The sequence below is a fragment of the Pogona vitticeps genome, chromosome 3 (assembly GCF_051106095.1).
Source record: "Pogona vitticeps strain Pit_001003342236 chromosome 3, PviZW2.1, whole genome shotgun sequence".
Lineage (NCBI taxonomy): Eukaryota > Metazoa > Chordata > Lepidosauria > Squamata > Agamidae > Pogona > Pogona vitticeps.
The window spans coordinates 27,436,546-27,453,541 of record NC_135785.1 but is presented as its reverse complement, the minus strand read 5'-3'; the positions used below and the strand labels follow the sequence as shown (position 1 = coordinate 27,453,541).

Here is a 16,996-nt window from a genome sequence, read left to right as displayed (position 1 = left end):
GCTTTGTGCCTGCCATTAACTGGGAATTTTGAAAATGATTCTGACCTATTTGTGTGTGAGAGAAAGAGAGAATTGGGAGAAATGGTGGCCCTTTATGAGGGAATTAGTTATGCGAAATTGCAGCTAAGTAAGTATAGGGGTTTTATTTATTTTACTTATTTGTTTATTTAACTTATATGCCGCCCACACTACCCGAAGGTCTCTGGGCGGCTTACAGCATTTAAAATACAATAAAAAGGCAAAATAAAAGGGCAAAATTATTAAAATGCAATTAAAATGTATATTCTAAAAATTGCCATCAGACCCACGGCTGATATTTCAGTTAAAAGCCTTCTGGAACACGTTTTGGTGCTGTGTGCCCTTGAAGTCTGATCTTTTTGAAAAGAACGGCCAGTAATGGTTTCTTGTATAAAATAGATGCAATCTGCTATAGTGTTGCTTCTTCTTCTGAGTACCTCACACAAGATGCAGTTGAATAGATGCAGGGAGTTTTGTGCAACAGCAGCCTTTCCAGTTTGGGACTAAGGGCATTCCCAAACAAGGAAGCACTAATTCCCTTAGGTTTGGGAAGGACAGTTATAAAATGGCATACAGTGTAGAAATGGCCCTTGGTAAGAGGATACATTAAACAGCCTCTGTATCCCCCACCTCAACACCGAATGTATACTAAAATGCCATATAGTATCCCTAGGAAAGAAATCAGTAACATTCCACAAGAATAAATGCAACGGCTGGGTGAATGGAAGAAAAAGTTGAACTTCTTCTTCGTGGCCTCTGTGAATACACACATATGGGTTTAGTCTGCGCCTGCGCTGACATTCTCGGAGCATTCCAGAGCTAAAAGTAACAATTTTATGGTATGATCCCCCATGAGGCACAAGCTCCTCCCACCCAAGATTCCCCTCAGTTCCTTTTTTCCGCCGTGCTGTAAAGTTCTACAGAGCATAGAGCTATTTCCACAGGGGTTTTTTCCCCTTAGCTTATTGATCAGTTCCCTCTAAATTGGATTCTTTCCCTTCTCAATTATCTAATCTATGATCCCCCGTGAGTTGTTTTCTTTTTTGCTTGCCAGCTACTTGGCTTACCCCCCTCCCCCCCACACACACTTCAACTGTTTGCTTCTTTCTCTTTTCCCGCCTTTTTCGGCCTACTCATTTTGACTCTCAGGCACATTAATGATTTTCTGCCTGAGTAAGCTACATCTTACCCAGATAGGTGCAGGCCGCAGTAGGGGACCCGACAATACCAAGGAGTCCTTAAAATCTAAGTCTACATCAACAGAGGAATCCTCGCCAGAGGCTAGCGAATTTGCCTCTGAGGAGACAACGTGCCAGCTCTACCTGCACAGACTCCGGGATCGCCTTATAGCCTCTGCTCCAACTGGCCATTCAGTGACTGCGCTACCGTCCAGTCCGGCCGTGGCCCTTTTAGCCCTACATGAGGGCGGGCATTTGACGTTCCAGAGTTGGAGCTTAAGTCTCTCTATCTCATGAGGAGAGGAGAGTGAAAAGGAGGCATGTCTCACCACACCCTCTCTATGAGCAACCATGAGAGAGACTGGTGATGGATGATTGTTTCAAGGGGCTTGTTCAAGGGACCCTGCAGGAGTTAGGGCTCTGTCGCCCTGTCCCTTGGAGAAGAAGGGCCTCCTGTTGCCCCGGTCGCCTTCCCTGACTGTCAGTGATTCCTCCTGACATGGGAAGCGCCTCTGTGTGTGAGTACTGCACACCAACCCTCCTTCGTGCGCCTGCTCATGTAGCTGCGACTTCTGGAGGGAGCTGCACGCCGAGTCTGTAGATGTGCCTGCGACATAAGGTAAGGCCTGGGTTTCCCTTTGGGGATGCAATGGGCCCCTTCAGCTCCTGCTGCTAGCCCTGCATGTCAGTGCTTTGCCTGTCTGGGATAACGCCCTTGGGTGTTTGGTATATTGGGCCTGATTTATCACAGGCCTTGTTCACGTGGCTGCTAGTTCCAAAACCAAGTGACGAGGCAAAAGCTTTCTGGCAGCATTTCACAGCCCTAGTTTGCCTCTGGAAGGGGGGGCTGCAGCAACTCCCACCACTACCCCTGCTAGTCGGTGATACTCCTGCCTGGGGTAGCACCTGCAGGTGGCTGTTAATTTGGCACAAAACAGCCCTCTTTATCAATGGGCTGGCTCACAAAGTAGCCTGCGGCCCTGTCTCAGCTGCCAGTGCCCACATAGACTCATAAGGAAAGGACTCACAAGGGTTCACCCGAGAACCCTGCCGCTGTCTGGTAAGTCTGGAGAATTTTCCTCAGGTAGGTCCTGACACACTGACAAGGTTGCGTAGGACCAGTCCCTTTTGTTTGGGATAGGAGCTATGAGCTGTTGGCCACCATCACCATCCCGCTCTACCTGGCATCGTCCTGACCCATGGGCTATGGAGTGCTTTATGCCTCCACATAGGCTTCACAGGTGTAGTGCTCCCTCAAACTCGGTAGCACAATGTTTGCAGCTTTGACAGAACCTGCTGTTAATCCATTCGGCCTTCTCCGTTCTATGACTGTTGAGCCTGTGCTTGGTCAGGCTCGTGCTAGGTCAGTCTTCTCCCCTGTTCATCAGGAGGGTTTTCCTTATTCAGGATTGGGACTTACATGAGTCACAGGTGGGGGTGGAAGAGTTTCCAAGCAATCTTCCTATACCCCTCTTGGTTGTCGCAGATGGTCGCACTCTTTTACTGTTAACAGATGAGGAGTTCTTTAATTGGCGTTGTTACTTGTTTTGGGGTGCCATGTAGCCATTTAGTCCTCTGCCATGGGGGATTATCATCACCACTTCTGGAGTTTGGTGGTGCCAACCCTGTGGGTAGCTCCTGTGCACCCTTACAATTCAGGCGTCCCACATCACTAGGAGGCACTGTTGCAGGTGCATCACGAGTGCACTGCTGCTCTATATGCCTGAAAACCAGTGTCTAAGCAACTGACAGGTTAGGACCTGCCATTTGTTGGTGTATGGCTTTTTAGCCAGAAAAAAAAAAAAAAAAAAAAAGGTTGTTATTCTTTATAACCTGCTCAGGCTCTAGAAGGTGACACAGTCATTGCGCTGTGACATCTGCAAGAGCCTGAAGATGTTCCCATCCGCCTACGGCATTCCGGGAACATTAAAAGCCTCAACCCCAAAGTTACCAGCCGCCGCCCCTAGACATGTGGGAGGCAGTGCCTTGACCGGCAGAACTGCAGGTAGGACTGCAAAACTGAGCGGTCTTTTTACTTCTATGTTGTTGACTAATCAATCTGTTTGACTCATTTCTATTATAGCTACCAGCTTTGCCATGATCTTCGATTTATGTTGAATCCATTAGGATCGACCTCAACATGGAGAAGATTTTTGTTCTTGTTTTTTCTCTACCATATCTACACTTCGGCAGGAAAAGATGCTTTCCAAATTCCAATCCATCTCGTGTCGAGGCCCATTATGATCTAGCACGACCGGTCCCAGCTTCGAATTGACTATCTGCCAATTCTGGGCATAAGCTCGGATCTCACCCCTTGAACGAATCTCCATCCAATATGATGTGATCCATTATCACCCTCTGTCACCTTCAGTGTGCTTCTTTTCATTTGCACAGGTCACTTCTCGGTTCACCGCATCCCGTCGATTGGGAATGTAGGAACCGCCTTTTCCAGATCCGGCCATCACTTAGCTGAGCACTTACACTTCAATCACTTCTGCTCCATGTGGCCAACTATCAATCACGATAGGTGCCTACCTAGAGCAATTATGGTCTAAGATTCTACCTCACTTGGAATCCATTAAAACAGCTTAGAAATTCTCACTCTGAGACCATGACTCTAGCAAAGCAACACAGGATTGCTGCTAGACACGCAAAGAGCTTCAGCTGCTGTCGCATCCTTAGTATCTATAGAAGGCTCGCCTAGTCAGGATCCACTGGCTCATCAAGAAGGCAAAGGACAGAATTGAATGTCTTTCATTACATGGTACCAGTCTCTTCAGTCTTAGACTGGTAACATTAGAAAATTTTTTTACACAGAATAGGAAAACAGCTAAATTATATACGGGCCAACAGCCCTTTCGTCCTTCTTTCGGTTCTACCCATAGTCCATTCAACTATATCTGGAGCTTCAGCCTCCTAGACATTTTGGTTCATAAAAAATGTCACCACATCTCTCAAGGTTACATTATATAATTGTCTTTGTTCCTCTTTGAGTAACGTTAGACTTACTCTTTTGTCTATATCCTCCAGGAAGAGACCTCTGCCTCCTGAACAAACATGCCATATTCCAAGTTCCTACATCTGGCTTATGCAATGGCTTCTACTTCTGTGCTATTATGTACATAGAAAGAACAGAGGCATCCGTCCCGACCTTGGTCTCAGAAATATTTTCATGTGTATTCTACCGTAGGTTTCAGATTCCACCCTCAACACTATTATCTAATCAGTAATTCCTAAGGTTTCACTACCATTTGATTTTTCAACATCTGCAAGGTCTTTCAGATGGTACAGGGCATCAGTTTGATAATAACCTTCCCCTGCAAAATATGGACATCTACCTGTACTGGTACTATGGCGTATATTTTTCTTTAAAAAAAAAAAAATACTAGCAAACATCTCCCCAGATTTATGACCTCCACGGCTTCAGTGCTAAAGCAATACAGACTCAGCCTCGAACCACTCCAATAGTGGTATCTTTTGCTGTTTGACCAAGTAGAGGATCCCTAATCCAAGTAACTGCAAGTTCGGTTCTGTCACCATTGGGAAGTACCGACCTTCGATGTATTCACTGGGGTCCGTACGCCGACTACAGGTTTTATTGCTCCTGTGCAGGTGCGGATGGAAACACTGTCGGGGACATTTTCATATGGCAGTGGACAGGGAATCTGCCATAACTCTTCCCTCCGATACCTTTTATTCTACGGATTTTCCATCACCATAATTCCTAATCAAACATGATCCAAATACCTCTTTGATGACCAAGGTAGTCCTAGTTCGCCTGTCTCAGATCAATATAGACAGGCACATGTGAGTTCCCTCTGGTGACTTACCTCCTATCTTTGGAGGGAAGGATGGTCTACCATCCGCATCTATCGGCCATGAACTTGCCAACCTGGAAAATACTCCCACTTTGGCATCAGTGCTCGATCGAGCTCGAAAACCATAAACTCGATGTCGATTTGTAAATAAATAAAATCTTTATTAAATATAATGAAACAAAGAACTACCTTACCAACTTTCTTTGAAGCAGTTGCCTATTTGGCTTTCTATTTATGCTTTAAAATGTTATATATCTGCTACTGCTGCCCATTAACCAGATGATTCTGGTACGTAGGACTTTTGTCTCATTCTAGGGTCAAACATCTTTTCACAGGACTCAGTACCACCTGTCCTCCATGTAAACCCATTGTTCCTTAATGGTCTATAGATCATTCTAAATTCACTCATGTGCCCGCCATTCGAGCCCATTTTCTCTTCAAATGCGAAATTACTTACTTTGAACAGCCTTCCTAGTGGCTGTCATATCTGCCAAGGGAACATGGGAAATAGCTGGATTGTGATTCGATCCACCTTTTATTCAATTTTCCTGATAACGTGACTTCCTACCTTAATGTCTCATTTCTGACCTATTCGACTAGTTTTCATGTTTATCTGTGCTTCATCTTACCATCATTCTTCAGATCACCATCATCTCCTCTAGAGCACATGCTCCACAATAATTATGTAAGACGCTCACCAGCATTTTGTCTGGACACTGCCAGAGCTTCTAAACAGATGACAGGCTCTTTTTATGCTTTCATTCTTTTAATTTCGAAAGTCCAGTTTCATCCTATCCATCTCTAGATCAATAGGTCCACACTGTATCTATGGCTTGCCAGTGGTCAGACGAGTCACTGTCTAATCAGCTTTAGCCTCGCTCCATGGAGTCCTGTCTACCTTGGCTGCATCCAGAGTAGAATCGAGATTCTTGACATTACCATGCAGCAATATGATCCATGCCATCTACCTTTGTGGGGCACTACTGGCTACATGTAGGTACACGCAGTAACACTGGATTTGGCAGAAATGTGTTGGCATCCTTCCTACCGTGACGTCCCACCTGCCAATACGTAAGCTTGCCAGTCACCCATATGTGTGTATTCACAGAGGCCACGAAGAAGAAAGAAAGGTTACTTACCTGTAACCATGGTTCTTCGAGTGGACCTCTGTGAATTCACACTACCCGCCCATCCTCCCCTCTGTCCGTCACGGGTATCTTATTGTTATATAACTCTTGTGCCCGGCGGACAAATTGCAGGAACTGAGGGGAATCTTGGGTGGGAGGAGCTTGTGCCTCATGGGGGATCATACCATAAAATTGTTACTTTTAGCTCTGGAATGCTCCGAGAATGTCAGCGCAGGCGCAGACTAAACCCATATGTGTGAATTCACAGAGGTCCACTCGAAGAACCATGGTTACAGGTAAGTAACCTTTCTTTCCTTCACATCAGAGTCACAGGAAATGTCATAAGCTAGGAGTGGTTAATGGGTATGGAATATACAGTGGCAGAAGGAGGAGAATTTGAAAGTTCATAATTTTTCAGGCAAGCATCCATTGCTATTCTTTTCCCCAACCAAAAAACACATCTTCTAATGTGCATGGTCCTAGGAGAGAAAACTAACGAAGGGCACCAAACATTGATACAGTCCTTGCAGTATCTTATGTCAGCAACCCCAGTGCAAAGCATCAGGATTGGAAAACCCTGAAACCTACCGATATTCAAATCCAGAACTTTCACAGGTCAAAATACTCTTGTGCTTTATGCTGATAGAAGAAGCCTGTCCAAAAATCTTGAATTGGGTGTATTTTCCCTCCTCACACAGTCCCACATGCTATCTGCTGTGAAGGCCTAGGAAATCTTCCAGAGCAGAGTTTCAAGTGCCATGGATAGAAAGGTGTAGATGGAGGTGTCCCACAGTGGGTGCAAGTGGGCAGTGTAGGAACAATGTTTCATCGTTCAAGAACCACAAATAAGTTCTCTGTAGCACTGCAAGGATTCTAGAGGTTCCTCACCCCAGTCACGAAACTACATCTCTCTTACATAGAGAGCAGCATCTCTGTCCCTATCCTACATATGGAGAATGGTGAGATGAAGAGGGAGAAGCTCCATTATAGCTGAAATCCAGTCCTCACTTGCAACTGGAGTAGGTTCATTGAATCAGTGGGGATTTGGTGAGTCAACTCCATAAGTTCTATTGATTTAGTGGGCCTGCTCTAGTTGCAACATACTACTGAATTTCAGCCAGTATTTGTTTCAGTTAATCACTAGTGTCACTGATAATGTTATTCTGTTTCCTTTCTCTGAATTCGGGTCCTCATATAGCAAATTCCCACAGATAGAGGAGCACTCCCTCTTGAGAGTCATCCTCCTCTTGGTGCAGGAAGGCAGTGAAACTAAGAATGCAAATGAGCAGGGCTGGACCAGTTGGCTGGATAGCTCAGTGGTTTAGGTATCTGGCTGTGGAGCTAGAGGTTGGGAGTTTGATTCCCCATTGTACCTCCTATGAGTAGAGCCAGCCTGTGTGGTCTTGGGCAAGCACAGTCCCAGAAGAAGGAAGTAGGTTACCACTTCCGGGTAATCTCTACTTGGAAAACTTTGAAAAGGGTCACCATAAATCAGAATTGACTTGACGGCATATGATTATTATTGTTTATTAGAGCAGTCTTGTTTGCTATCAGTAATCTGCCTGGTACTGAATGCCTCAACAGGGCTACCATCTCTATGTTCCTCTGAATCTAAATCACTGAGTATTGCAAGAGGAGCCTCGCTGCAATTCATGTATCTCCTGAATCAGTTCAGAATGTGGGCAAAACCAAGGAAAAACCCAACAATTCACTTTTGATACGTACATAATAAAGAAGATATGCTAGGAGTTGCCTGCCAGATTTGATGTGAAACAGTCAAGTAAAATAGATTTCCTCTTATCTACTTATGTTCTTGAGGATCATTAGTTTTCTTTAAAAACAACAGAACATGGGCAAATCTTCCTTCCCTCTCACAGAGTATTCTATAAAGTTTCCATCTTTTTGAAGACCCCATGTATTTGAGTACTCAGATTCTGGGGATTTCTCCTTTTTGTTGTACAAACTGATCATTTCATGCATACCTCTCTGGATCTTCATAATGCCCTCCGGTCAAGTTCTGCAGCCAACCCTCATTATATACATATATATACATATATATATATACATGCCATATATGTATACTGTATATAGTTCGTAAGCAATGCTGACATTATGTAATGCCACAAAAAGTGCAATGTGCATGCATGCAGAAGTCCTTAAGATCTGGCCCTTTCATCTTCACTGACTGGTGCTGAAGGTCCTTGATCTGTTTCGACAGCAGTACTCTTGAGGCTTCTACACAGCTGGGTGCAAGCTCTTCTCCTGCTGCAGTAGAAAACCAATGGTATGAGAAGCTTAATTACACTTGCAACACGTTTCTGTGTAATAATAATATTATTATTATTTAAAATGCTGTACAAATGTATAGATAACTTCTCAAGAGTGAGTGTAGAGATTGGAGGAGGTGACAGGACAGCAATCATTTCTTTTATCATTTCTGGATCCTTTTACTGTATGCACTTATTCAAATGTAAGCACAGAGGAAGTATGTAAGATTATGGGCAGAGGGAACAGCTGTTCATGTTGCACGACTTGGCTTTTTTATTTTGATGTACCTTCTCTTCTTTATCTTATCTCAGCCAGTTTGACAAGTTAACTTTTCATTGCAAGTTCTTATAAAATGCTACCAACCTCACAGCACACCTTGTGAAGGTCCAGGCATATTCCTGGCCTACATATTCTTTTAATGAATGGCTAAAATGTTGAACATTTGTAGATTATCTTAATATTAAGCATGCAAAGTGCACAGGCCAAACCTTTAGTAATTTTTTTTCTGAAGTAGATTGATGAAATACCCCAAACCTTTTAACTCTGTGTAGGCCAACAAAAAGGGCTTTTGAAATGACTGCACTGCATGAACTTTAAGTATTAATTTATCCTTCTCTCTGAACAATCAGTAATGTTTGAAATAATATTTAACTGAATGCTTTCAATTAAATTGCTACCAATGTTTTTGTTAACATGTGGTTATGATATAGAAGTCCACCAACTTTCATCCAAGATGTTTAGCTCTTGTTCAATAAAACATACCCTGCATGGAACATATTATCCAGTTTGTCTTGTTTTTTTCCCCCCAATAGATACCCATAATATCTGCCGAACATCTGACTAGTCACAAGTATGTCACACAGATGTAGACATTTAATCATTAAACAGTAAGTGTCTTGAGTATGTTTTTCATATTTTCATATTGCTTTCTATGATTTGTCTTCTGTGCCTCAGTGATATGAGCACATTTAATCCTAAACCATAAGATGCTAAAGAGGAAGGCTAAGCTGCACTGTGGTGGTTTGTATCATAGTTTTGTGCTTGTACACTCAAAAGAAAATCCAAAGTTGAGAGTAAGCTAGATCAACATCTAATCAGTCCTATGTTTCTATGTGCAGGTAGAGTTCATTTTAGAAGAATCCAAGGAAACGCTGTTTCCTTACTGTAACGGAACCCTGGCCAATCAGCATGGTAACGGGGGGGGGCACAAGGTGATTGGCTGGGAGGTACACGCGGCTAGCCTATTGGGGGATCCTAAAGGAGGAGGAGCCTGGAGAGCTAGAATGTAAGGGAAAAGAAAGACCGTAACCAAAGGAGGAGGTTGTGTTTTGGCAGATGGGCTGTTTGATTAGATCATTTGCATTGTTAGAGATCCTCATGGGTTCCGACCAATTATCTTCGATGAACTAAATTAAGTAGAGTCAAAAACATGGAGTTAACTTGTAATAACTTTAGAAAAAAATGTTTATTAAATGATGTTTTGTTGTCTGCTTTGGTCAGCAATCTGTTCTGCAGATACACTGCTGTCAATGCTGCATCTACCCAGTATTTATTAGGTAATCTTGCTTCAATGAGCATGCACCTGACCATGTCCATGATTGACCAATTCTTTCTCTCTGCCACACCATTCTGTTCAGGAGTGTACGCCACTGTGTGTTGATGTTGAATTCCTTGCTCTTTGAATTAAGTCTGCATATGCTGTGAGATATACCCGCTCCCATTGTCTCATCTCACAATCGGAGGCATTTCTTTGAGTAGGTAGATCAGACAGTATCTTGAATGGTCATCAATGAAAGTCAGAATGTACTTGCGCCCTCCTGCTGAAGATTGAATGGCTCCACACAAATCTGTATGGATCATCTGTAGTGGATTTGTACTTTGTGTTCCACTTTTCTTGAGAAAAGATGGCCTGGTCACCTTTCCTTTCATACAAATTACATGTCTGGAATCACAGTCAGTATTCCTATCAGTATCAATCCCTGTAGCAAGCTGATCTTTCTGCAACTTCAGAATTGCATCCAATTGCCTACATGTAAATTTCCTATGCCACGTGGCAGCACTGTTGTCTTCCTTTCTTTTGTGAGCCATAAAGACTCCGTGTGGTTTCTCACAGTTTAACTCAAAGAATCAATTTCTCTGGACTCCAGTGAGCTAAGTCACATTTCCAAATGAAGCAGTGCAACCCTCTTTATCAAATTTCACTTCAAAGTTCTTGTTCACCAGTACGGATTCACTCATCAAATTTGCTGTGAGGTGTGAAACATACAGTAGTTTTTCTGCAACAAGATTTTCAAAACCATCTTGATTTTTGTATCTGAGCAAAACATTTCCTTCACCGTGCACTGCCACCTGCTGGCCACTTGCACACATTATATGTTTCACTGGAATTGGATTTAGTTCAGTGAACAAATCTGCATCTTTAATTAGATGCTGATTAGCTCTTGTATCAAGATAGAAGCTAGAAGTCAGGTGACTTGTATTAAGACTGCACACATGCATGGCTATCTTTTCATTACTATCATTTTGGCTAGGCTTTTCTGGCTTTGCTCCTGCACTCTCTAGCAAAATGTCCGTTTCTTTTGCACAGACAGCAAATCAACTGTTTCTTTTTATGATTGCTATCGGCATCCTTCGTCTCCTTCTGGCTGGGATTTCTTTTTTACTGTTTGAAGAAGCTATCAGTTATAAAAGCAGTAGAACTAGTTTAGTAACTTGAGCTCTGATGTCTGATATGCTCTTCTTGCAAGTAAGAGATCAGACTATTCAGCCCTTCCTTATATGATCCAGAAAAAGAATTGAATTGTGTAGACATTGAATTAAGGATCAGAATAACTTGCATCCTTTTGCAAGTTTCACCTGCCACAGCCAATTTTTCAAATATTGCTTGCATTCTCAGAATATATTGATCCAATGATTCTGATTTCTCATGCCATTTGGACTGTGTTGCTTGTTTTAGTAAATTTGCAGTACTTTGTCCTTGATCACTTTAGTATGGTGATTTTAATTTGGCAAGCATATGCTTAGCTGTTTTTTCATGCCTGATCTGAACCAATCTCTCTTAAAGGTAAAGGTTCCCCTTGACAATTTGTCCAGTCGTGTCCAACTCTAGGCGGCGGTGCTCATCTCCGTTTCCAACTCATAGAGCTAGCGTTTGTCTCTTCCGTTAAAGATTGTTAAATCTGTAAAAGGTTCTTCAGGCAGGCTTCCCCCTTCCATTTCTTAGTTCCCTATGTCTTACCATCTTAGACTTTGTTTATCTCTATGCTGTTTGATATTGTTTGTTTTAATTTTTGTTTTTATTCGGACTGTAAGCCTCCCAGAGTAGATTCATTGAATCTAGATGGCCGGGGTAAAAATTAAAAATAAATAAAAAATAAATAAATTGCATTATGAGACCCTTTGCTTTTGCATTCTTCAGTTTCCAATCTGCATACTGGTTATGTGTTACATCAGGTTCATCCTCTTTTAAAACCTGGATTTCACACGGATACTCCAGGCAAAATAACCAGTTTTGAAAATTAGGAAGCTGGAAATCTGGCATGGAATCTTTTATCTCAGTCATTTTTACTCAAATTTAGAATGACCAAAAACCTTTCTTTTCAGTCTAACTCCTCTCAATGACCACAGCAGCACTTTAACTGCTTAGCCTTCAAGTTTAATGACTCTTAATAGCTCAGCAATGGATGAGTAATTGGATTACAACCAACCATCCTCTGCTACCATGTTAGAGATCATTGTGTGTTCTGACCAATTATCTTCAATGAGTTAAATTAAGTACAGAGTCAAAACACATAGTTAACTTGTAATAACTTTAGAAAAAAGGTTTATTAACTATAGACTTTAGTATTTCAGTAGTAAAGGTCAAAATATAACATTTGAGTGAAAAACAAAGAAAGAATTTGCCTTACATATTGCAGGTAAGTTTCTTTAGCTTTGAAGAACTATTCTAAACTGGGTAAACCACCCCCTGAAGCTGGATGGCATGGATGCAAGTGTGGATGGAGAGAGAGAGCAGTCAGATAGCATGTGCTCAGGCAGTCTCCATCTTGGAAAACGCCCTTCTTCAAGGAAGAAGGTGCACAAGGGAGAGGAGGAGCAGGAAGTAACCTATGCACAGTCGCCCCCCCCCAATAGCAGGGTAGAACTGGATGATTGGCAGAATCACCCACTGCATACTGGGACACAATTTATCTGCATGGTAACGGGGGGAACAAGGTGATTGGCTGGGAGGTGCAGGCTGCTAGCCTATTGGGGAGAGCGTGAAGGAGGAGGAGCCTGGAGAGCTAGAATGTTGGGGAAAAGAAAGAGCGTAACTGAAGGAGGAGGTTGTGTTTTGGCAGATGGGCTGTTTGATTAGATCAGTTGCATTTTATTGCAGTGAATTAACAGTGCTATGATGTATATTTTTACTCATAAGTAAATCCCTTTCAGTTCATTGGGTCTTACACAAACACAGCTCTAGAAGTGGTGGTAAGGGTATTAACGTTATTTGGCTTGAATAGCAGGGGAGGGTTGTAAAGCAAAGTGGGCATTAACTGTTTTGCAACCTAAAAGTATAAATAGTTACAAAGGTTTTTTCTTTCCTTTCCCATCTAGATCATATAAAAGAAAAGAGGACAGTGTGGTTGAGTGAAGAAACAGAACAGGTCATTAGCCATAATGTATATACCGTCAAGTAACAGCACCCAAATTTCCTCAGCAGTAAGACATCCACATATTGCATGTTAACAAGATGAAATGACAACTTGGAAATCCACTGCACACTGTTGCCTATATACTTTGTACATTGAATAGATATTTGTGCTGGGGTGATCATATTGTCTAAAGACTACAACATTGTCTATCTTTTCTAGCACACAGGTATGCAATGCATACGCAACTGACGTATGCGTTTGTAGACTTTTTTTCCTACATAATCATGGATGTCATCTTGAAAAGACAGACTGTGATGTAGCCATAAATCTATTATGTATTGGTACGTCTGTAGACCAAGATATAATTTTTTAAGTAAGTTTATTTCTTTCAAGGTTTACAAATAACAAAAGGTGCACCTTGTATTTAAAATTGCCATTATAGAAGAGATCGTGCATGCACAGTATAATTTTTTTTCCTTTTTTGTTTTGTTTTAAGAGTAATATTTTTAAATGTAATAGATTGTAAGAAGTGGTAAAAGAGGTATCTGACAGAGATGAATGTGCCAAGTAAAAAACCACAACTGTGTATATTTTTAAAGCACATCAATGGCTTTAAGTACCATGTTGTTAAAGATTCTCATGAAGTGCCATAGACTGTAATCAAAGTAGAGTATTATTTCTTCAGTGTTATGTTAAGAGCCACATTTTTTAAAAAATATATATTTTTTGCTTCTTTTGCTAGTTGCTAATCAGTCAAAGGGCACCCTTCAGTTTTAAACCAAAGCTGTCTCAGAAATGGCCACCTTAAATAAACAGTAGACAGCACAAGAACATTAAAAACAGAATAAAAACAGCTCTAGATTTACAGGTTATTCGTACTCATACTGGATATATAAACTTATATAAATTATAATCCATTGTACTTGTAATAGTTATGCAAACTATACTGTGTAACACACAATATACTATTTTTTTAAAAGGGAAAAGCTATTTCTGAGACACAGCAAAACATGTGAGGAATTTTCTTTTGCTTTGATTTTCTAACCTCTGTCAAAAGTCTAAGAGACTCTAAATGTGTTGTAGAGGATGGGTTTGGCTTTCTGCTCAAATGCATCACTTCGAAGTCACACCCTTCAAAAATAGTGACTCTAATAATGGGAAAAGCACTGACATCAGATGCACGATAAAAACCAAAATAATGATGTAAATTGAGATGTTAATTAGAAATAGACATTGGGTGGGTTAAATATTGGGGTAAGTTTTATATGTGATTTCTTCTGTTCTGATTTAACTGCTTATAGCCTTAGAAAGCCTTTACAAAAATGAAACAAAAAATAGATGTGCATTCACGTTTTTAAGAATGGATTCATCCAAAGGAAATCCTTTTTGTGGGTTGGATGTTGCAGCTAGTAAAGGATATATTTTGCTCTGTTCAGCAAAGTTAAAGGTTGCTGAGGTGGGGGCCAGGTTACTGGTAGTATAGTATGGAATGGGAGAGGTGAGAGTTCAGTTCTAGAACTTTCCATACTTCCAAGTTTACTTGCAAGTTTTTATGCTTGAGAGATGCTTTCTAGTTTAAAAAAAAAGAATGATGTGTTGATTTTACTGATTGTACTGTACATCTATTAAAGCCTTAGATTATTACATTACGGGTTAAAACCCATACCAATGTAATTTCAATCATGTTAAGAAAGTATAGGTGACTTCACATGTTATTGTAGTTTATTTACATTAGAGAATACTACATATTTTTCCTTGTTAAAATAGTTTTTATTTCTTACATTTATTAGATCATGTTCATTTTCTATTACCAGATGAATGCCATTTCAGTTTATAGGATTTTGTTTTATTAGATTTTACTGATGAATTTTTCAAAATATGAAAAAAATTAAAAAGTTTTTTTCTTCATAGCATATGCAGTTTTGAATTTACATGTAGTGTCATGAATATTCGTATTATTGTTAACTAAATGATTTATATTTTACTGATTTAATATTACAATGTAAGAATATCAGTCATTGTTAGTTCTTGTCTAGTTTTCATTGAAAGAACAAAGATCTTTTATATGGATATCTTATATAATCATTGCTAAGTAAGAAGTTAAGTTGTTGCTATTGCAACGATCCTGGCAGACAACTGAGTAATATTTTGATGATTTATTTTGTTTGTAATTAATTATAAAAGAAAAAATCTAGTTCCTAGATATTAGAATAAAAATTTATTTTCTACTGTATCCATTTCAAATGTTAAAGTATTGTTTAAATATTTTTTGAAATCCCTGAATATCAGGCCTTGTTATAAATAAGCTGCATAATCAATAGATCAAGGGACTTTTTTGTTGATAATCCAAATACTCAAAAAGTTTACGTATAACAAGAATTATAATATGTGTGAGTGCGTGTGCAAACTCTTGAGGGTTGATTATGCTGCAGTTTAGCATGTGGGAAAGTATAGAAAGGAGGTTGACCTTTTGCACTTCTGTATATAGTCAAACAAAGAGAGAGAAACCTGTATAATAGTAAGATCTTATTTTGAATAAAAATGTCTATAAATACAAGGAGTTTTGTTAAGGCTCATAAAAATGACAGGCTGAACAAAATTGCTTGCAAAAAAAGTGGCACAGAGTTAGCACTCCATACCCCTTGGAAAAAGTTGCTTTGCTTTATGTAAACAGCTTCTAGTTTGCCAGGATTCTTTCAGCTGGAAAGATTGGCCATCCTTCCCAGTTTTCAAGACTAACAAAAGCTGCACTGGTCCAAAATCTGCCTGAAATTCATCACTAGAAATTAATAAGGAAACAAGAACTTTAAAAAAATAAATATTTTTTTAAGAAATGAAATTTCAAACAGGTACTTCAAACCATAAAGGGAAATCATGGATCAAATAGGTTGTACATTACTCAAAACAACTACTGCATGTTTAAAGTATCAAAAGGAAAGAGAGAGAAAAAAAGAAAAATAGATATATATATAAAAGATATATATTCTATTCCAGCCAGTTTCTGACAAAAATTTCAGTAGATTTATTATTCACACAAATACACAGACACACAAGCACACACACAGACACACAAGGAAACATAAACTGATACACACAGAGAGAGAAAAGGTTTTTTTAAAAAAATGTCAACAGGCAAACCAAAACCAAACATCATAGCTGTAGTTGTTATGTAATTATTTTTATTGCTGTAGTGATCCTGTTCTTTTAGCAGGTGAAAAAAAAAGAATATCGTATCAAATTTACCATTGGTAACCTAAAGCACTTGCAGAACCATGTAATATATGAAGCCAAAGTGAGGGAGACAAAAATAAAGAGGATTGGATTCATTCTGTCCGGTAACTCACATGGATTAATTCGGAGTGTTGCATTACTTGCAACCTTGCAACTTTCATCTGCTGAAAGGACAGATGTGCTTGGTTTTTACTATTATGTAATCACAGACTTAAATTTGCTTGGTAGTTGCTCCAAATTATGTACTCTGTCCTGGGCTGCAATTTGTTTTTATGCTTATTTTATTATTACTGCTATAGTTGACCTAGCTGTATGAAAAAGAAATAAAGTTAAATTGCCCTAATAAAACTTCTCTTTCTTAATTATCATTTTTTCCCTGTGTTCAAGTTCAAAGTTACATTTCCAGATAGATATGGGAGGAAACTGTTGAAAAGCTCTTGTCTAATTAATAGGACCAGATCCAACCGTTGGTGACCTCTTGAACCAATGGGGCTGACATGAGTGTTGACTTGACATATTTCATTCATTTAATAGGTCTGTTCTAATTGCAACTAACAGTTGGACTAAACCCAGAGATGTGATTAAAAATTCATCCAAACTGATGCTGTTACAGGATAAAGGACCAAGCCAATCTCTGCTCCATGACCTGTAATGCCAGATGGATGTGCCATGTGAATATTCAGTTGTGGTTCAGCTCAGGCACCCTGCCTCCATTTTGATTC

At 40.1% G+C, this 16,996-nt stretch overlaps 1 protein-coding gene across 39 annotated transcripts in view; it reads left to right on the top strand.

Moving 5' to 3' along the window:
- Positions 1 to 16,622, top strand: part of MBNL1 (muscleblind like splicing regulator 1) — a 217,322-nt gene extending 200,700 nt beyond the window's left edge. For 38 of the 39 annotated variants that reach the window (XM_020781921.3, XM_020781918.3, XM_020781917.3 and 35 more), the window contains 2 exons: positions 9,222 to 9,296; positions 13,006 to 16,622. In XM_020781921.3, coding sequence (XP_020637580.1) covers positions 9,222 to 9,278 — 57 coding nt within the window. In that variant the 3' untranslated portion in view covers positions 9,279 to 9,296; positions 13,006 to 16,622. Of the gene's footprint in view, positions 1 to 8,359; positions 8,426 to 9,221; positions 9,297 to 13,005 lie in introns of all 39 variants that reach the window. The other variant, XR_013542944.1, reaches the window with a different exon arrangement.
- Positions 16,623 to 16,996: the final 374 nt, after the last annotated feature.